Raw genomic sequence first — 22,096 nt, 5'->3', positions numbered from 1 at the left:
ATGGGAAGGCATGGGAAGCATTATAATTAGAGAAATAAGTGAGCAACCACCTTTAAGAAAATCATTCAAAACCCTACTTTTTCCCCTTTTGGCAAGTTCTTGCTTGTGCCTACACCCTCCTCTCCCCACTACCTCTTTTTCCTCAACCCTTTTTCATTTTCCTCCTATAAAATTAGCCTAATCTCATAGTTGCCTCCTTACTTTATCCCAAATAAAATTTTCCCTTTTGCTCAGTCCTCAAATCACCTTAAAAAAAAAAATATTTTCCTAAAAAAATTGTTTTCTTTATATATAATATTTCTTAGTAGGAATATATTTATTATTAGAAAGGGATATTATTAGTCCTTTATATTAGTTTTTATTATCCTTGACACCCTTGTACCCAAATGGGTGGGCCCTTATTGATGTGGACCTCTTGTCTCTTCATCATTTCTCTTGGGTTAATTATTTTTTTTAATATTTTTTCATAAATTTCTTTTATTTAAAAAATAAAATTTTGAAAAATAAATAAAAAATAAGAAAAGGTTTTTTTTTTGTATTTTTAATAATTAAATTTAAAATGATTTTCTTTCTTTTAAAAATAAAATTAATTATAACCCTTTGGCTAAATACCCATTTAGGTGGGTCCCTTATCAAGATCTTGACCGTTAATTGGTTAGCTATTTTTCAAATATTTAATTTATAATAGGCGCTTTTACCTAAATTATTATTAACGACTTTTTAAATAAAGCTCATAATTTATAATATTTTGTCTTTTTCATCACCCTTTTATCATATTTAATTGTGCTTTACCATTTTTCTGAATTTTGTACAAAATTTCAAATAAAAACAAAAGTTTATCAAAATGATTTATTGATCGAGGAAGAGTGAGGTCCATGGAAAAGATTAAAGACTCCACTACAGAATAAAAAATCCCCCCAAAATAAAAAATAAAAAGAAATAAAATAAAATAAATAAAAAAGAAATAAAATATAAATAGATAGTGAAAAAGAAGATGACATGCAACAGCGGCTTTGGTTCTCTCTCTCATGGTACCCTTCATATTTATTTGCAACTTTTCTCTCTCTAACCTAAGCTTCTTCTCTCTCTAGGCCTCTTCGAATCTCCCTTTGCTGCTTCGGGTCCTGAAAACCCCATCATCAGGACCCATTTTTTTTTCATGGATTCCATCTTGGTATTTGTATGCCTTTTCTTCTTCGGCTTCTCTATCTTTCATCACCCCCTTTTGTTTTGTTTTTTCTTTTCTTTGATTTGATTTAATTTTTGTGAATTTTTTAATTATTATTATTATTTTTTTGTATATGTGTGGTGGTTCTCAGGATTTATCTCTTGCAGGTTCACAAAAGTTGGGGTCTTGGTGGTAATGTGGTGGGCTGAGTGTGGTGGTGTTCTACGGCTATGGATTCTTCTTCTGAGGGTAACCCTCTTCCTCTTTCTTTCAATTTGTTTCTGGGTTTGTATTGATTTTTATTTTGGAGGCTGGTATTGGGTTGGCCACTGATTGGTTGATGTGTTTTTTCCTGTGTTGAAGGGTTAATAAAAGTTGAATCTCTTGATGGATTTGTAATCTCCATGATGGTTAGATTTTGATGAATGTTGTGGTTTTTGTGATTCTGATGTCTTGGTTTTGATTATTGTTTCTGGGTCTTGAAGGGTATTGGGGAAAAATTGGTACTTGTTGCTACCCTTTTATTGATTTTTTTTTTTTTTTTTTTTTTTTTTTTTTTTTTTTTTTTATGGCGGTGATTTTCTTTTATTGATTGAGGTTTGGGGTTCATCTTGCCTTCGATGGCATCCAACATTTTGTGATTATTTTTCTTGATATTATTGTTAGTGGGTGCTGAATTTTTAGATTTTTGTTTTCATTTTTGAAGTAACTTTATGAGTTGGTAGGCTGCCATGAATCTGCCAATAAAAATGGCAGTGGTTTCTCTTCTTATTATTATATCCCTTCATTATGTGGAGTGGGTACTTACTTTATGCGGAAGAAGTAAGCTTTTCATCATTTGAGCGGGTTGTATTCTGCGGAGATGCCACCACATCAATGAACCCATGTGGCACCCTTTAGGAGAAGTGCAGAGGCACAAGCATTTCAAAGTCAAATGAAGATCAGCCTATAATTCTTTATTTTAATAGAAATCCTATCGGAAGAGTGATTCCACAATGGAATCTTCATTCAGTGTTGTGGGAGTGTCGTGCAAAATTGCCACTCAATGTAGTTGGGGTGTCGCTGTTAATCCAAGTCATTGTTAATGCAAGACAACCATATTTTAGTACACAAACAGTTATTATTTTGATTGATTCATGATTTTTTAATGACAATAAAATAAGATCTGAAATTTGTATCTCATGGCTAGAAATGGAGATGGATATGATGGTGATTTGGATTCAATATTGGTTTGTTTTTCTCCAAGAGTTCTGGCTTATTTTCTTATTCTATTTCTGGTTTTCTTCTTTTTGACATGAGACATAGAAATGTATCAGAACAGATTTTCATAATTGGGAAAAAGACATTTGAGGATTTTGATAATTATGTCATGAAATTTTCTCTTTAATTTATTTTTTTTTGGGAGATTTTATGGGTGTTTATTTTTGGAAAAAAATTGCTTTTTTGATCAGTTTGATTCTATAATTTTTTTTCCTTATTACTTCAGGCATTGTGTATGATCCATCAAAAATCAATAAGTTGAGTATGGAGGAAAAGAGAGAACTTGTCTATGCAGTCTCAAAGTGGTCACGTGGTGGCCCTGAAATGCTACAGTCATGGAGCCGTCAGGAGATTTTACAGATCCTGTGTGCAGAGATGGGAAAAGAAAGGAAATATACCGGCTTGACAAAGTTGAAAATTATAGAACACCTTCTAAGAGTTGTTTCTGAAAAGAATTCAGTGGAGCAAGAGGTGGTTACAAACCATGAAATAAATCATGAATCACAGCCTTCAGCTGCAACTAACCAAAGAACTTCCAAGAGGCAACGGAAAGCTGATCACCCTTCTCGATTACCTGTTGCGGCAAACAATCATTCAATCAGTAATGGTGATGGTGATTTAGGCAATGCTATATACTGCAAAAACTTAGCTTGCAGAGCTAACTTAAGTCGAGAATATGAATTTTGCAAGAGGTGTTCATGCTGCATTTGTCATCAATACGATGACAACAAGGATCCTAGCTTGTGGTTAACTTGCAGCTCGGATCCTCCCTTTCAAGGTGTTTCCTGTGGCATGTCATGTCATCTTGAATGTGCTTTTAAACATGAAAAATCTGGCATTGCAAAGGATGGGCGGCATGTGAGACTAGATGGGAGCTTTTATTGTGTATCTTGTGGGAAAGTGAATGATATGCTCGGGTAAATTTCTTCTGCACAAATCTTCTATTTCTAGTATATTGAATAAAATTTGCTTTAATTAGGATTTTCTTATATAGTTTGTATCATAACATTTTCATATGGTTTTGAAATATTGCTTGCTCTTAATTGTCCTTACTTGTTCATATGTCAAAAGCATGTTGGTTTTCATTTTGAAGTTTGCAACTTCACTGCCTGTGTTTTATGTTGTGAATCTATCATTAGCTCCTTTTTTGGGCACACATGTTTAAATCCACTCTGCTAGGTGTTGTCCAGTAGATCCGTAGGGAATGAAAGAATGTCTTTTGCCAATTTTATTGATATCCTGTGCTGCCGATAAGGTGTAAGGGAGGCTCATTATTTTTTATTTGTCTACCAAAACAAATATTTATTTTGGCTTGCATGAGAAATAACTTCATAAATATAAACTCTTTCTCCCTCTCTTCTTTTTTTTGTAATTTAGTTTACTATTTAATAATTTTTGTAAAATAAAATTTCTAGTTTATCTTGTCAGCTGGATTTAACAGTGCATGTGATTGAGTTTCAGCATCAAGTCAAAATATATGTTATTTTTGTGGTCGAACATAATTTATGGTGAAGCACTTGATATTGTTTCCTAGATCAACTGTAGGATCTGGTTATGTTCAATGGATGGTTTTCGGTGCCCTGAGGTCAGCTTTAATCAAATTGAATATATCTTTGCTTTTCATAAGGTTCATTTCCAATCTACTCATAGGTGACAGCCAAACATTTAACACTTTAGTGCAATTTACCTTTAGCAGGTGGCATATTACATATTTGCTTTGTGCTATCTATTTTATAATTTTATATAGGTACTTTCTAACATGATAGTGTGCAATGCGGTATTGTGCCACATATTGCTTATCCCTATGCCTTAAAAGAAAATTTTCAGCTCATCCTTGGATCCAGTCATAAGCTTTTACATTGCACATGCTTGTATGCACAGACATGAAGGATCCAGTTGCACAAGGTCTTGTGTGGGTGCTCATGTGTGAAAGCACATATGACAGAGGAATAGGAGATTCCGTAGACCTAGCCACTTTCACCTTTCTGTGCATGCATTGCCTGTTATTTCCAATTCTTACCTGAAATTTATAGGCATTTTGATTTTATTCAAGTTTTATATTTGAAGGAAATTTATCTTATCATTGTGGTTCATTCTGTGTAATATTGCTCTATCTATCTATCTCTTTCTGAGACAGTAGCTTATCAATTTTTTAAATTAATTTCCCAAGATTCAGGGGAAAGAGAGAATTAGTTCCCAAGGCACTTTTAGGGGAAAAAGGGTATTAATCTGGTAGAGTGACTATGTCAATTAAATACCATTGGAAAGCCCTATAGAGTTAAGGTTCTATGCATTTTATGGAGCTTCGTTTGGAGTTTTCTGGAGAAGTTTTTACAACATTTCAAGAAATGGTTGAGCTAGACTGATTGTGTTACTTGAGAATCAGAGCTCACCTCTTTTCTTGCTTATCTCAATTTCCTACATGAGCTTTCAGTCCTGCTATAAGTCTCATAGGATACTATTTACTTTTAGCCAAACAAGTTGTTAGAATGACATTTATTTTCATCTTGATAATGTAAGTTGGGTGCTTTGGGTACCTACGCTTGGGAGCTGTTCCAATTTTCTGTATCCCTTTGGCATTCCTATTGGTTTTCATTTATCTATTATTATTGTTCCATTATCAGCTTTTTGTATCATAGAAGATCCGCTATCACCTTACATTCATTTTTTCTTTCTTATTTGGGGTAAACTGTAATATGTAATTTTCTCTAAAAAGACCATGATTGACTCTGGTCAAAAATCAATATTATCCAATAGTTGCCTTGAGTTTAGTTTGACTTGGCCTGCACCATAACTTGCCTTTATCTCATGTGTTGGCTAGTGTTGCCACAAAGAATTGCAACCTTCAGAAATGGTTCTGTCTTTCTTTGACATAGATATCATATGAGACATCACTATTCTTGCTGATGGAGAAGAGGGAATTAACATGGTACAGCCTTTGGAAAACCTGCTATATGTTTTTGACATGATAACCGGCTGTATTTGTTCTTCATCTCTTCCACCCCAAGTATCCTCAGGGACAGCATTGGTAGGTTTTGCCTTGAGAATCTCAAAAGCTACTTATGAAGAGTCTAGGTGCAAGATTTCAGTATTGGCATTTGTCACCAGAGACTAGGATGAAATCCACTTGGTAGGTTTCTGGTTTTTTAAGCTGCCCTTGATTATGTACGCATTAGTTTTCCTAGTAGTGGATATACTGTATCCATGGTAGTCCTATGGAGTGTGCCTTGTGGGTTTCCCATTAAATGTAAAAAATGGTGAATTGCATCTTGTTCACCCCAGGTAAAATCATCAATGTTGGAATTCTTTTTCTTTCTCTATTTATCATAACTATTTTTGTACTGAATTCTCCCTAGTTAAAAAGGCTCTGTTTTCTTTCCTCCCCCTCTTTCTCTTTCTCCCTTGTTTGGCTGGTGATTTTCTCGTCTTTGGAAAGTAAACAGATTGTTGAGCAAACCCTGGGCAGTTCTCTCAGTGCTTTTATTTTTATATTATAGGTAACCTATCCCAATCCTAGAGGCAATCCAAATTTGCTGGACATTGTCAATGTCCATCCTTCCCAATTTCTGGTGACATTGCAGGACAATTGTTAAGCCTTTTGGTAGTCCATTTTTTCTTTATTCTAATAATTAAACACCCTACCCATTTTTGATTTTTGATTTTTACTTTTCAGTTTATATGAGGTGATTTAATTAAGTTTGTTAACATTGCGGATGCCTGTTGTTTTGAACATCCTAAGAAACCATGTTAAAATGGTTTTGGTATTTGATGGATACTGTCAGATGGTGGTGCTGGCAATTGGGGTAGCTGTCTTGCTGTTGGGTTGGAAAAAAAATCCAGATGGTGGTGAAAACCTTCCATGTTGTTATTGACTATCTCTGGGTTGCAGGTTTTTCTATTATTATTTTTTTTTCAAAGTAGGTTTAGACTTGAGTCCTAATTGGGGTTCCCATGAAGTGCAATATTGGAAATTTGGCACTTTTTCTTTTTCAAGTACCCCGGAGAAGTTGAAACTATCTGATTTGGATTCATTCTCTTATGCAGATGCTGGAGAAAACAATTGATGATGGCAAAAGAAACCAGAAGAGTGGACATACTATGTTACCGAGTCTCCTTGAGCCAAAAGCTTCTGAATGGAACAAAAAAGTACCAGAAGCTTTACGAAATTGTTGAGGAAGCTGTCAAGAAGCTTGAAGCAGAAGTGGGTCCTTTAACTGGTCTACCTGTAAAAACAGCACGGGGCATCGTTAATAGGCTTTCTTCTGGCCCAGAGGTTCAGAGGCTGTGTGCCCTTGCATTGGAGTCACTGGATTCCGTGCTCTCAAACTCTCACCCGCGTCCAGCACCCGGCCCTAAGATCCAAGGTAATTTTCTCTTAGCAATGTGATACCAGAACCATCCCATCATCAGAGAAAGCAGTGACCTTCCAGTCTTTTATTTACTTTTTTTTTTTTTAATTTTTATTTTGTTACTTAGTCAGTGAAAACCCTGACTTGCAAGTTATCCATTTCCTCATCATTCATGTTCATGGAAAATTTTCCTCATATGGATGAACTGCTTTTATCTTTATATTGGTTCCTATTAAATGGTGATAATAACCATTTTATGCCATTCAATATTGCAGATGCCGGTTTGGTAGCTCCAAGCATCAGATTTGAAGATGTCTGCTCAACATCTCTCACTGTGATTTTGGGTTCAGAAGATTCATCGACAGACAATGTGATCAGTTACAAATTATGGCATCGCAAGTCTAACGATTTGGAGTATCCTGCCGAACCTGCTTGTACTATGTTGGCACCCAACAAGAGGTTTACATTCTCTGATTTAACTCCATCCACAGAGTATGTTTTCAAGGTCGTTTCCTTCCAGGACACAAGAGAGTTAGGCATGGGTGAAGTTCAGTTCTCGACAAGCAGCAGTGGAGATGACATCCCAAAGAGTTTGGTAGCAGAGAGGAGTCAAAGCCCCGCCACCAACTGTAGCAGCCTATCCAATCCTTCCTCTGTGGAAGACGAAACTAATAACGTTACTCCCTACCATGACCAGAATGAGAATAGGGAGGACAATTATCCGGGTTACTGCAAGGGCACTGACAAAACTGTTTCTACAAATCTGTCTAATGAAGCAACGAACTGCACTGGCACTGATCAAGAAGGAAACCCAGCAGATTCAGTTTTTGTGTCAGATGATGAACGCGATCTGAGGGTTGTTGTCTCAATGCCTAAAGTCCTCAAACCTGACAACAAGACCTCACTCGAATGCCAGATCATAGAGGAGATGAGCACTGATAAGGAGGCAAATACTCCTGTTCGGACTGGCATGGAATGCGTGCCCTTCGTGGGTAGCTCGGAAGCTGGCCTGCCCATTACTCCCTGCAAGCTGGAAATCTTCAAGGACGGTCTGGGGAGGAATGGGAGGCCTAAACCCAGCACCATGGATCTGGACGATGGGTCTGGAAAGGGAGACGAGCCCCAAGCTGGCAGCTCATCAAAGAAACGAAGCGCAGAAAGACAGGATGAGGAATGTGCGGCGAATGGACCTTCTGACAGGGACTTTGAGTACTACGTCAAGGTGATCAGATGGTTGGAATGCGAGGGTCACGTCGAGAAGAACTTCAGGCAGAAGTTCTTGACCTGGTACAGCTTGAGAGCAACTCCACAGGAGGTCAGAATTGTGAAGGTGTTTGTTGATACTCTCATCGAAGATCCAGCATCACTTGCAGAGCAGCTCATCGATACCTTCTCGGAGACCATCTCAAGCAAGAGATCATCTGTCGTGCCTGCCGGCTTCTGTATGAAGCTGTGGCATTGACAGGTTCAGAATTGGGTCCTGCAATTGCATTCAATGATTTTTAAGCACAAATCCAAGCAGGGTTTGTGTAGTAGTTGTGATTCTTTGGATCCCCAGAAAATGTTTTCTAACATTTCTTCATTTAGACTTATCATTATTTATATTGATCATTGTCCTTTGCCATTTTTATTTTGATGTAAGAATCTTTAGAGCTAATTCTATTTTATAGAGCAGTTGGCTGTCTCATTCAAAGATAATACCATTCTGTTTTATGAATTTGATGTTATTTTTTTGTATTTTTGGGATAATCTTTTAGCTCTAAAAACTATTCTATATCATAATCCATTCAATGCAGGTGAAATATTTCGACCAAGGCCCAAGGGTTTGTTTGCTTTGTTCTATTGATTACTTTTCAGATGTCTTGTTTCTTTTGATCTTTAATTTGTTCCTTTTTCTCTTCTATGGATGGGGGATGTCCAATCTCCCACTCTTGTTTCATTTTCATTAATTATTTTTTTTGAATTGCTTTTTAAAGAGACATTTGGGCCAAAAGTGGAAATATTCACTACTTGAAAATAATCTTGATCTTTTTAAAATCATAAATATAATCTCATATGGATAAAAAAAAAAAATCCTCTTATGTTATTTTATAAAAAAATGTTTGATAAAAAGTATTTTTGTTTAAAAACATTATTCTTCTTGTTTTGAAAAAGGCAAGGTCATTTTCTTAAATAGGAATTATTTGACATTTTAGTCTAAGAATAAAAGTTTGTTGCTATGAAAACCAAATCTCACTTTGATTACGATTTTGATTTCTTTTTTAGATGATAGTATGATTAATCTTTATTCTCGTCTTACTTTCCTACTTAACCTCTATAAAATAATACTCTTAGTATCAAGAGAAATTATTGTCAAGGTTATTAATTTATTGTAAATGAATAATTTAATAATTTATCTTAAATAAATATTTATTAATTTATAGAGTGTTATATTACAAAATTAATACATAGAAGCTTATAAGATTTTAAAAAAGAATAAATAATTTTTAAATGTGAAAGATAAAAAAAAACTCTTAAAAGGAAGATATGATATCAAAACTTGGAGCTTATTTGAGAATTGTTTTTTAAAACATTTTTTTGTTCTCCAAAACAAAAAAACAAAGTGTCTTTAGATAACATTATTTAGTTGTCTTCTATTATTTTCATTTGATTTTTAAGGATTATTTTAAGAAATAATTATACAAACATATAAAATAATTAAAAATAAAACATTAGATATAAAAAATATTTTTAAAATATATTTAAAGATAGGTTAAAAATATTTTAGGTTTCCAAACAATCTTTTATTCTACAAAAATCAAAAAATAATTTTTGAAAACCATTTTTAAAAACTATTTTTCAGAATTATTTTCAAAAATAATTAACAAATAAGCCCTTAATATTTGAAAAAATAAAGAAGCTTCGTATATTAGGAAGAACATATCATAAATTTTTGTTTGTTATTTTCTATGTATTTTATCAATTATTAATTTATATTTCCTTAAACTCATAAGATTTCTAAAATCATTATCTTATGCATTTAGGGAAATTATTAATTTAGTGCATTGACCGAGTTGAGATTTAAAAAAAAAAAAAAAGTATTTAAATGAGACTATTAATAAACGAAGTTTTACTGTGCCAAATGCACCTCAAGAGTTGACTGTATAATTTGTGACTTCCCTCTTTTACAAAAACACTGAAATAGAGAATGGAATGAGAAATCCATTTCATTTCCCATTCATTATTTTGTAAAGTCGACTCTTATGGAAACTGAATCCCACTTGCCAGAACCTTGATTCCTATTTTTAACATTGATATTAGTTCTCCTATATTTCCATTCCCATGTATTTCCATTCGGAAGACATTCGTCGTCTGAGCTTGTGATGGGGGTCTGGTGTCAGGGTTGGCAGCAGAAACTCCTCCCTGGCACCATTACTTGGTGGGTCCTACTAACTCCTAAAGCCTTCGTCTTCACGCCAAGTGTGTCACGGCCAGAGGAAGGAGGTGAAAGCCTGGAGATGGTGATAAACCCAAAGCCAAGTGGCCTAAACAAACTCTCCATAACTTCGACTTCATCGCCTTCTCAGCACTCCTCACCCTAACGGACTCACCTAATCTTACCTCACAACGCTCCTGCCGTCTGCTTTTGTCTCTTTCTCCAACCATTTCTGTCACTTTCAACTAATAAACTATTAATCACTTGAACTGCCACTTTCTGTGCTCTCCTGTCCCCTCTGTTTCGCTCTCTTTTTAGGCTAGAGGAAGATGGCAGCTGGAATCCTCTCAGGTCCGGTCACAAGTTTCGGCTATGTTGGGTTGAAGCCCCACCAGCCCAAGCTGTTTCCGGCAAAGGATTCGGTTGCATGGAGCCGGAAAACTGTGTCAAATGGTTCTAAAACTCATTGCATGAAGGTAATGTATTCTAAATTCTGAACCCAAAACCAGTCAAAATCTATCAGGCTCTATCTATAGTTCTGTTTTCTCTAATTCTACAGACATGGAATCCAATCAATAACAAGAAGTTTGAGACGCTCTCTTATCTTCCTCCTCTCTCTGATGACTCGATTGCAAAGGAGATAGACTACATGCTCAAAAAGGGTTGGATCCCTTGCCTTGAATTTGACGAAGTGAGCACCCCTTTCATCATAGTTTGACAGATTAGAATTGCTTCCAAAACATACCATAAGCCCAGTTTCTCCTGTTTCCATGTCAGGTGGGATATGTATTTAGGAAGAACAGCCAGATTCCAGGCTACTACGACGGGAGGTATTGGACATTGTGGAAGCTGCCAATGTTCGGGTGCAATGATGCCTCTCAAGTCCTGAATGAGATTCATGAGTGCAAGAAAACGTACCCAAATGCTTATATCCGCTGCTTGGCATTTGACAATGAGCACCAGGGTCAGTGCATGGCCTTTGTCATTCAAAAACCCACCTGCAGCTAAGGCTTTTCAGTTAGTTTTCCTTCAGAAAGTGGCGTTTGACGATCAGCTCAACTTTTCTTGTTTTTGAACTTACTATGGTATGAATAAGGTCGTTGAACTATATGTGGTTTATTCCAAGGAGATGCAATGCTGCTAAGCTAAAATAATAATTTATACGATACAAAAAACTGTGTGATGCCCAAAGTCCATTGGCAAGAATTATAAAACCACCATCCTGATCAAGGTGCAATTAGCATTTAGTAAGATCAGACAAAATACACCATTGCATGAATTACAATGTGATGGCAAGAGCTGAGTTAGAGAGAGCAAAAATTTATCATCAATGGTAAAAGTAACGTAGTTTTACATGTTATCCTCTTCATTTGAATACTAGACATGGCTTTCGAGAATCCAAATTTTCCACTTGATCCAATTCATGCCAGCAGACCCTCCAGCATCTGTAAAGAGTGCAAACATCGATGAGAATACATGTCATCCAATGAAAATGACATTACACATCATGTATTCTATTGCCAGATTTTTCAGTTCTTTTTGTTATTTGCTTGTTCATGGAACAGACAAGCCTATATCTTCAACATGCTTGAATTTAAGATGCTAAGCACTGACTTTTGTAAAACACATCTACCATGAAAGAGAAGGGTTTGATTGTTGGTATAACACCCACCTAAACACACAACATGCCATTTTCAAAGGAACAGCAGCAACTTATCCACCACCTGTAAGGCCCTCTACTGATATTCATCCACAAGTTGTGAACTGGCAGACAAATCATTTTATGCATGATAACCCAAAAGAACACTCTAAATTTTGAATAAAGTCAGCATGAAGGAGTTCAGAAAATAAATTTTCTGTATCAGTCACATTGCAGTTCTCTCTCACCCAGCCATGACATGTTGGAGTCACAAATCAAATGAAGAGATGCAGACCTTCTGTTTCAAGTGGCTTCTATCTTTCACACCACATGTTATCTACTCATTAGTTCGATCGAGTGTATTAATATGGGTATATCCTCCATGGATGAAGAAATTTTTTATTAATTATAAAGGTTACGTTTGATTGACGGGATAAGATATGATATGGTATGTATATCTTAAGAGATAGGAAATGTGTATCCTAGAATATTATTTCTAATGGAATATGATATTATTGGATATTAAATCTAATGCACATGATACCTAAGACAGCATATTCAATAAGATATGTTATGTTATATTTAATTTGTAAAATGAATAAAAAAAATAAAATTGAATATATATATATATATATATATATATATATATATATATATTATTTTTTATTTAAAATAAAAATTATATTGCATTTCAATATTTTCTATTTTAAAAAATAAAATTTATCTTACATTTAATAATAATTGTGATTAAAATATTTGAACTTTATAAATAATAAATATATAATACATATATTAATATTATTTTATAAATATTTTTTTACTTCTTATTTTTTAACTACAAATTTGATCTTATAATAATAAAAAAAATTATTTTGCAAAATAAGTAATATAAAAAAAATGAATTTATAATACATGGAATATGTATATTCTATATCTTAGCTTAGAGTTAACACATCCTATGTAAAAGGGATATAAAAAAAAGGGCGGATATATATTCTATCACTTATCCTATATCATGTTTGGTTGAACACTTGATAGGATAAGTGATTAGATAACTTATTCTATTCCATCATCAACCAAACATGGGATAAAAATGTTATCCCCTATCTTATCGTATCTCATGTTGTATCCAACCAACTAAATATAGCCAAAAGGTATTATTAGAAGGATACATGAATGTGGATATGAAAAACTGTATACCTTGTGCTTTGATATGTAACCCTTGTTTTTTATTTTTAGTATTCTGTTTTTGCTTTTGTTGTTTCTTCTTTTGACTTGAATCAAACTCCAACCTTTGTCCCTACCCCGATCTCTTGCCATTTGAGCAAGCCTTAGGAGCTAGATATGGGAAACTATAACTAGTTAAAGAAGATTAGTTCGAAAAAGTACCAAGCTTCTGACATTGTGTTGAAGCAGCACAGGGGAATTTCTTTCTACTTATTACTTATGGCACCTTCTTAAAGAGATGACACATTGTTTTTCTTGCACGATGCAGTTGCTTGGCAATTATAGAGTTTGGTTGTGCAAGAAAATGACCACTTGTTTGTCTACAGAAACATATCATGAATCCTTAACACTTATTTCCAGTTTAGTACATTATAATGAACATGTTATTTTCATCCTAAAGCAATCCCAACATTTTTATTCCCATGGCAGCTCAACACTTGAATGAGTTGTTCATACCTATAAGCCTAGAGGTCCTAAATGTTGGCTCAGACAAATAGGTCCCAGATTATTCATCATAAGCCAAAGTCATATAAGAACTCGTCAAAATCATCACCTGAGTCATGTCAATATATTACAATTGTTGAAGCATAGAGCACTACAACTCATAGATATAACCCAGTGAGTATTAGCATCCATAATAAAACATAGGCTTAACCCAACAAAAGCATGATGCAATGTCATAATAAACATGCATAGACTTTTACAATCCATACAGTTATGCAAAAGCCCTAACTATAAACATAAATGCCTACTACAACTTGACACACTGTAAGGCAAAACAGGAAATCACAGTAACATAATGCACTAGTGATCACTTAGCATCAGTACCCAATCTGATGAGGAATAAACCCCTAGGGTTTATTCACAAAAAAGAAAAAAGGAAAAAAAAAGGACAAGGGTGGTTTGGCTTCCTTGTCCCATTTAGAGTTATTATTATTACTATTATTATTATAGTAGGATTGATTTTTCAGTTGTTCAATTTTTCTTAGGTTTTATTTATTTATTTATTTTATATTTTATTTTAGATAGTAATTGACTTCTTCTCAAATTTCTACTCCTTTGAGTCTTTTTATTAGCATTAGGATTTTTTTTTTTTTTTTTCCAAAATTTCTTTCAGTTTCTAAATAATATTCCTTTCCTATTCTTGCAAGGGAAGATAAGGAATTAGGAAAATTACCCTATTAAGGAAGAGAGTCATAAGAGTCTATATATACCCATGTCATCTTTAAAAACAGAGAACTATAATTTTAATAAAAGCTTTTAACATATATTATATGCTTCTTTGAGGGTATGATTGCCTTTTGCCTAAGTGTGATTACCTAATCATACCTAGGAACCTTGGTATGAATGACAAGGATCTAACTTTCCTTTTCTTTTATTGCCTTTGACTTGTCAAATCATTATGTGCCAAATAAGCAATGTCTAGTAATGCTAGAATATCTTGGTTGTTTTTTGTTTTTCGATAATATGAGAGGTCGAAAAAGACAAAAGGAAAGTTAGATCCTTTCCATTATCCTCATAGGAGCTTCTCTATATGACAACAGTGTAGAAGTTGAAGACAATAAACAAGTAGCCATTCTTTCACAAAGATAGCAGGGGAGGTAGCCAGACCAGCTCTGGGATTGATGCACAATCCATCCAGGCTAGGCCCTTAATTCAGTTCAGTGTTTACGTCAGCAGTGTCTTCCCCATCATTATTATTCAAACAACTCTATGCAGATGGATGAGTATCTGCACTAGTGGCTGTAGCATCCCCAAAGATGGCATATTATAGCTTCTTATAGAATAAATAACCTACCTTTAAAATCTTTCTGAAAACTTATATTCCTATATCAAATCTATTATCCATCTGAACCCATCATCAATAAGTTGAATTGAAGGAAAACAATGAGTGTTAGCCTTTCAAGGATAAGATTTTACCTGACTAAATTATTCTACACAATATCAGTTATAAATTATAATCACAATTTCAATCAGCAATTTTAACTCAATTTCAGTCTTTTTCAACCTCTCAAACTCCTTTTCACCATGCTCCAGCTCGTTAAAGTCTTTGAATTTCTTTTCTCAACTTTGACTTTTAGATTTTTTGCGAATACAATATCATGCAGATTCTATGGACAATTTTTTTTTTCTTTCGTTGCTAGGCAAAACAAAAATATGTATTAAAAGCATCTAAAAAGGGCGTGTACTCTAGGGTGTACAAGAGGATACTCGATGTATCCCAATAGCACCAAGTGGGCAAGCCAAAAAGAGAAATATAACAAAAAACAACTCCTCATTTCTACAATTTCCCATAATGACACCTTCTCCCATGACGAACATGAACTTCTCATCATCACATGTTCACCTAGAACTGCCTTCATTACCCACAGCTACCTCATTTTCATTCTCATGGTTATGCTCCTAAAAATTACTCAATCTAAATGGGACAATTAAGGAAACATATATGAAACTCAAAACAGAAAACAAACAAACAAACAAAGAAGCTTTGATAGTAAACACCAGTGTTTAGTACTGACAAAGAAACACAAATTTGAGACCGAATGCTATAAGCCACAACAAAAATCATTGATATACTTCGCTCGATGTTAATCAATAGACGAATTCATGCTTAACACTCAAATATATAGAAAAGCTTTATAACTTCAAGCAGATTTGCATAGTTAAAGTAACCAATCATCTACCCTACACTTCGGATTTTACTTCCACCATGAAAAATGACAACAGAAGCAATTCTATTTTATCCATTCTCATAAGCATACAACTCCAAACACAAGAAGAGGCAAAATTCAGTAGTGTAATTGAACTAGCCTAGGTCTCATACCAGATTTATCATAATCAGAGAAATTGAAACCCTAACCTTTATAAAACCTAAATCTAGCGGTTCCGTTCTGCCGGCAATGGCCGATTGAACCCACCCCTCCGGTTCATATACTGCCTCGGCAGCCGCTTCGTCACCGACCTCACTCCGCTCACATCCGCCCCCGGAACCGGCTTCCCCTTCGTCGAATCGAACGTGCACGGAATCCCCATCTTCTTCATCAACTCGATCTCATCCGCATCCATCTCCGCATCTCCGCCGCCGACGTCGCCGCCCTCCGATGTGCCCCGCTGCTTCTGCTGCTCCTTCGCGATGCCGTCAACAAAGTCGGAGACCACCGCGGCCCGCTGCCGCTCCTTCTCCTCGTCCTCCCCCCGCCTGTGGCGCTTCCGCGGCGGGGAAGGCGAGGGCGTGCGGTGGCTGCGGTGCCGCCGTCGCGACCTGTCCGCGGAGCGGGACCGCGAGCGGTGAGTGTCCGGAGAGCGAGTGCGGGAGCGCGCGTGCCGCGACCTGATGCGGTCCGGCGTACGGGACCTCTTGCTGCGGTCGCGGTCTTTAACGCTGCGATCGCGGTCACGGTCACGTTCTTCTTTGTCTCGTCTCCGATCCTTTTCTCGGATCTCTCGGTCTCGGTCACGGTCACGGCCTCTGTCTCGGTCGGCCATGGGACACTGGCTCGAGTTTCTCTGAGTTTAGGCGGAAGGGATAAAAGAATTATTTTTTATTGCAAGTTGGCCCTCTCAAATATTTAAATTCAATTTGTGCTGAAGAAAAAAAAAATCTTATTAAATTAATAACCATTGTGATAAAAAAAAGAGGGAGAATTGTGTTTTGTGCCCAACTGGATCCAAAAATTAATTATTTTTCATGTAAAAGATAGTCCCACAAAAAACATATAATTGATCAATTTCTTTATTTAATCGTAAATATACTATATTTTTGTTTTTATTATTAAAATAACTAATGGAAAAAAATAAAAACGGATAATCAATGAATAAAATTTAATTCTTTTTATTATTTTCATATAAAAAATAGTACTAAATAAGGTTTTCAATATTTATTTTTAAAAATAGTTTTCATTTTTTAATTAAATGTTTTTAAAAAAAATAAAAATATAAAAATCATAGTACCATTTTTTTAGAAAGTATTTTTTAAAATAGTTTTTGAATATAATTTTTCTTTATTTATAATTTAAAATAGAAAATAATGTTAATTTTCATTTATTTATAAATTTTTTTTAAAAAACAATGAAAAATCTAAATTGTTAAAATAGAATTATTATGGTTGCATGAATAGTGGTGTAATAAAGACAACAAAAGTTTATGTGAAAGGTCATTAGGTATTTTAGTCGATCACTATTTTATATCCTTAAAAGGTAATATATAGAAATTTGAAAGATATATTGGTATTTTAACATCTTATATCATTTCTATCAATTATGAAAGTTATATGGACCAAATGTTAATTTTTCATAATTTTCCAAAAAAAAAATGTTATTAAAACCGTCAAATTTTAATAATATTGAATAAAATTTTCAATTAAGAATGTTATTAAATTCATTCATTATTTTCTCTAATTACATTTATTATACAATATCTAAATTAATATTTTCTAAAGTTTTTCGTGAAGTTTTGCCTACATTTAAAATATGATTAAAAAGTTTATTATAAAATCTTTTATTTTATTTTATATTCGCTCTTGCTATTATTGGGAGGTTCCAAAAATGGAGCATTTAAAATAATTCATAACCGTTGGATGAATCTAGAACTTCCTTTTGGATCGTTGGATGCCTCCATCCAACAGTCATTATTTTGTGGATTTATTTTTTCGAGTTTTCAATTCCTAATGGGTTGGGCTGAGTCGGATTGGGCCTGGTGTTTTTGGGCTGGGCGGATTTAATAAGCTCTTGGTTTCTAGAAAGTATCGCGGAAAGGGGGAAAAAAAGTTGAGAAAAATAGTGTTTTTTATGGAAAAATCTGAGAAAAAAAAAACTAAATTCATGTTTGGTTATAAGAAAATACTAAAAAAAAAGGGGAAAAAAACTAGGAAAATAATTTATTATTTTTCATATTTAGTTTACTATAAAAAAAATACAAAATAAATAAATAAAGTGAAATCCATTTATTCAAACATGTAAAAATAATATTTCACCTTTAAATCTATTTGACATTTTCATTCAATTTTTTCTTTTCCTCTATTTTTTTAATTTTCTTTTTCTCAAAAATTTCTAAGAATCAAACATCGGGGAAAAAAGCTTTTTTTTTCTTTTTGAAATATGAAGGATAGTTAGGTTGTGTTGGTGTTTATCATATATAAGATCATGTTTGATTTGAAGAATGACTTTCCCTCACCTGAAATGGTGTGTTTTCATATTGTTTTGATAGAAAAATTTATTTAAGTGACAGTCATTCTCGTTACTTATAAGAATGAGCTAGGCATGTCGCTACAGGGTACTATTGAGAAAAGTCACATTTCCAACCGGATGAGAGACGGTTTATATAAGATGATTCATGTGAAACAAGGACTAACGGAGGAATAAGATGACCTAATTTGTATTGATACTCAATCAAATGATTATGAGATAGATAATGAGTAAAAGAAAACATTTCTCAACAATTTAATTTAGTTTTTCTCAAATTTTTATGAATAATCAAATAAGAAAAAAAATTATAAATATTCATTATATCTATATATACCAACATACCCTAAAAATAAAAATTTAAATATACATATTTTAAAAGATTAAATAATAAATCCTCAATCCTCACCTTAATTTAATGGTAAGTAGTAAACTAGGTAGTGCCCTAATAAGGCATCACAATTGAAATGTCGGCAAACTTTATATTATATTTATGTCTACTCTACAACGCCCATCTATCTCATGATGGATTGATAGTAACCTTCTCTTTTCTCTTATTTATATATATATAAAAGTCGATTTCAAGTTCACGTGTCATTGGAGGCTTGAATTGTTCACCACAAACAAAAGTTCGTTTGTGGCATGTCGTTATCAAATATTAGGAAAATACCTTAAAATATAAATGGAGTCCATGAAAGGCAACGATTGAATTAAAATGATACCATCTAAAAACCCTTTTCATTTGTAAAATAAAAGTGCCTTCTATAGTGATTTTTCGAAGCATTTTTATTCAAAAAAGTGTTTTTAGAAAAATATTTAGTAAAATTTAAGAAACATTTTTAAAAATTAAAAAAAATTACTTATAATAAAAAAAAAATTAATTATAATATTTTATAAAGAAATGCTTGATAGGTGATTCTCTTAAACACACTTTCATTGATTATTGTTCGGGAAAAAACATCATCGAACTTACTCTAAATTTTTGTTTGAAACAAAATTAGGTCCTTCACTGAAAAAATTATAGTGTTTGGTTCAACATTCTTGGATTATGGGATGAGTATTGGAGTTGGAATACTTATGGTACTAATTTATAGTCTATTTGAAAATGATTCTTGCTAAAGTAATTTTATTTGTAGCACTTTTATTAAAAATAATTTTAAAAATAATCGCTTAGGGTTTACATATTGTCTATTTTCAAACTCGATTTTATATTAGAAATAGAAAATGAAGCATTTTTTAAAATATATTTTAGTTATTTTTAGTTATTTTTTGGAGTTATCATACAAAATAATAAAACAAATATGAAAAATAATTAAAAATAAAATACTACATATAAAATTTATTTTAAAAAAATATTTGAAAACATAAAAAACAAGATAAAAACATTTGAAGTTCCAAATAAATTTTGGTTCTAGAAAACATTAAACTCTTTGAAAACTATTTTCAAATATTGTCTTTTTAGTATTATTTTTGAAAATATTTTCAAACAAATCCTTAATATTTGAATATAAACTAAAAAAAATGTTTTGATAGTATTTTGAGTAATATATTATTGTTTTTCCTTTTAAAAAATAAATAAATATAAATAGTAACTCTAAAATATTTAAAAAAAAATTATTTTTCATAAATAAAAAGTGAGTCTTGTCCGAAAATGAAATTTATGGAATTGATCTATGCAAAAATAGTTCAGGCTTTGGTGAGGCCCAACAATTATATAATAAAAAAGTAATTTTTGAAATGATAATATATCATGTGATTAATTATACATAAATCATTTTAATTGATTCTTGATATTTTTTAAAGTGACTTTCAAAAATTTACTAAACATATTTTTCATAAGAAAACACTTTCACACTTTAGAAAACACTTTTAACTCTCTTTTAGCATCACTCTTGGATGAGTTCTTAGAGTCCATTTGACGTTGATTTTGATAAATGTTTTTAGTATTTTTAATACTTAAAAAATAAAATTTTTTAAAGCAAAACTAAAAACATTTCTCATAATCATTGTTAAACGTACTCTTAGTCCCTTGAATCAAAGATTGACTTGGAGCATCCTTGGAGTTATCACCTTGTACTAGATGTCCAAATAGAGGCTGTTCCTCTCTTTTAATGTTCATATTAAACTATTATTTATTTTAAAAAACTTAAATAATTAGAAATTAAATTATTATTTGTGAGTAATTTTGAAAAAGTTAAAAGTGCTTCTTACATATATTTAGTATTTGATAAACATGAAAGTTATTTTTTAAAATATGAAAAAAAAAAAATAACATAATTATTAGAGAATCACTTGGTGGTAATTCTTAAAAAGTCATCTTTTTGTTATACAATGTATTATGAAAAATACTATTAAAGTATTTCTTTTTATTTTCTTAAGAATGTTTTTGATGAAAATGTTTCTAATGAGAACGTTATAGACTAAAAATGTTTTAATTAGAATGACTCCCAAATAGGTTGGTAGTAAAATATATTGTAAGATTGCAACGTTATAAACAAGTTTAAGACAAAATTTAATGAAATTTGAGAGGTGGTTTATTCAAGGATGACAGTATGGTGAGTTTGAGATGGATCATCTCGACCCTACCCCATTTATTTATATCTTTTTCTATTATCGCCCATTTTTTTTTTAAACAAGACAAGAGGTATAGAAAATTCTCATACCCACTCTACTAGGCATCATCTATTATTATTATTTTTAAAATTTTAAAATATTTAAATATTTAAATTATATTAAAATAAATATAATTTATAAATAAATAAATAAAATATATTTTTATAATTTAATTTTATGAAAAGCAGAAAATTTTATTTTATACATGTAAAAAAGTGAAAATAAAAAAAAATCAATTAAAACTATTTGTATTTAATATTATATATAATTAGGGTGAAGCAAGATAAAGGTGTGCTTGAACCTGCTTCAAATCCGATCTAAGTTTTCAACAAAAATTTTCCAAACATATTTATCCAATTATGTCCTATTAGTAGGAGTTGAGACCCAGTGAATGCTTAAAAAAATCCTTCCCATTACCATCTATACGCCAATTAATTAAAATCATTTTTTTTACCAACCTAACATTTTCTTTCTTTATTTTATTTATTTATTTATTTTAAAGTAACGTAATCCTAAATTATGCTCAAATGTAACAACTCTTTTATTTTTTAGAATTTTCATCATAAATAGATATTTTTTTTTATAAAAAAACCCAGAAAGATTACATTATGGTATATGGAACTTAGACCATATGTAGTGTCCATGTCTTTGCCATGAATTGAAGCATAAGGTTGGTTTAGTAATTTACCTTTTTGTTTTTCTTAAGTTGAATATTTTGATAGAAAATTTATATTTATTTATTTATTTATTTATTTATTCAAAATTTAAATAAATGGGATGTCCACCAAGGGTATCAATGTCCCATAACATGTGGCATGCTGGCCAATAAAATGACAAATGGATTGGACAAAGCATCTGTCTTACCAAGTACCAAACCCAATTCTTTTTATTTAATTTTAAAATTTTCCTTTTTTTGGGTGCATTTTTAGCACTAATAGAGATAGTAATTGTAGGTTTTTATTTATTTATTTTAATAAATATTAATTTTAAGTGATTCCCAAATTATTTCCATACATTTTAGCTCAAATTTGAAAATGATTATTATTATTATTTGAATGAAAGATGTAGAGTTAGAAGTTGCTACCATAAATACTAAAATAAAGATGTTAGTGAGACATGGACTACGCTTTTGCTATTAAAAAACAAATTGGAAAGGCATTGAAATTAGTTTTAAATTGCAATAATTAGATCATAACCAAAAATGGGAGCCATTCTTCAAAGATTGAGGTCCAAAGATTAAGATAT

The 22,096-nt window shown here is 32.5% G+C and overlaps 3 protein-coding genes across 6 annotated transcripts; 2 read left to right on the top strand and 1 right to left on the bottom strand.

Moving 5' to 3' along the window:
* The first annotated feature begins 990 nt into the window (after positions 1-990).
* Positions 991-8,494, top strand: LOC100251391 (VIN3-like protein 2). 4 transcript variants are annotated; one of them, XM_010658541.3, is made up of 5 exons: positions 991-1,031; positions 1,336-1,417; positions 2,655-3,345; positions 6,473-6,792; positions 7,053-8,494. In XM_010658541.3, exons 2-5 carry the CDS (start codon positions 1,399-1,401, stop codon positions 8,237-8,239), a joined length of 2,217 nt encoding a protein of 738 aa, XP_010656843.1. In that variant the 5' UTR covers positions 991-1,031; positions 1,336-1,398; the 3' UTR covers positions 8,240-8,494. The 4 variants fall into 4 exon arrangements, with proteins under 4 accessions (XP_010656843.1, XP_002270335.1, XP_010656842.1 ...); XM_002270299.5 differs by having other exon boundaries at positions 1,002-1,174; XM_010658540.3 differs by having other exon boundaries at positions 1,002-1,180.
* A 1,806-nt stretch (positions 8,495-10,300) lies between these two features.
* On the top strand, positions 10,301-11,300 carry LOC100256536 (ribulose bisphosphate carboxylase small subunit, chloroplastic 3). The gene is made up of 3 exons (XM_002270081.4): positions 10,301-10,668; positions 10,752-10,883; positions 10,970-11,300. Exons 1-3 carry the CDS (start codon positions 10,522-10,524, stop codon positions 11,198-11,200), a joined length of 510 nt encoding a protein of 169 aa, XP_002270117.1. The 5' UTR covers positions 10,301-10,521; the 3' UTR covers positions 11,201-11,300.
* A 98-nt stretch (positions 11,301-11,398) lies between these two features.
* On the bottom strand, positions 11,399-16,597 carry LOC100261636 (uncharacterized). Its single transcript, XM_002270016.4, has 2 exons — positions 15,919-16,597; positions 11,399-11,637 (listed from the first exon to the last, which is right to left on the bottom strand). Exon 1 carries the CDS (start codon positions 16,542-16,544, stop codon positions 15,936-15,938), a length of 609 nt encoding a protein of 202 aa, XP_002270052.1. The 5' UTR covers positions 16,545-16,597; the 3' UTR covers positions 11,399-11,637; positions 15,919-15,935.
* Between the last annotated feature and the right edge of the window lie 5,499 nt (positions 16,598-22,096).

This window comes from Vitis vinifera, chromosome 11 (assembly GCF_030704535.1).
Source record: "Vitis vinifera cultivar Pinot Noir 40024 chromosome 11, ASM3070453v1".
Classification (NCBI taxonomy): domain Eukaryota; kingdom Viridiplantae; phylum Streptophyta; class Magnoliopsida; order Vitales; family Vitaceae; genus Vitis; species Vitis vinifera.
The sequence above is the reverse complement of the archived record's forward strand: the minus strand, read 5'-3'. Positions and strand labels throughout refer to the sequence as shown.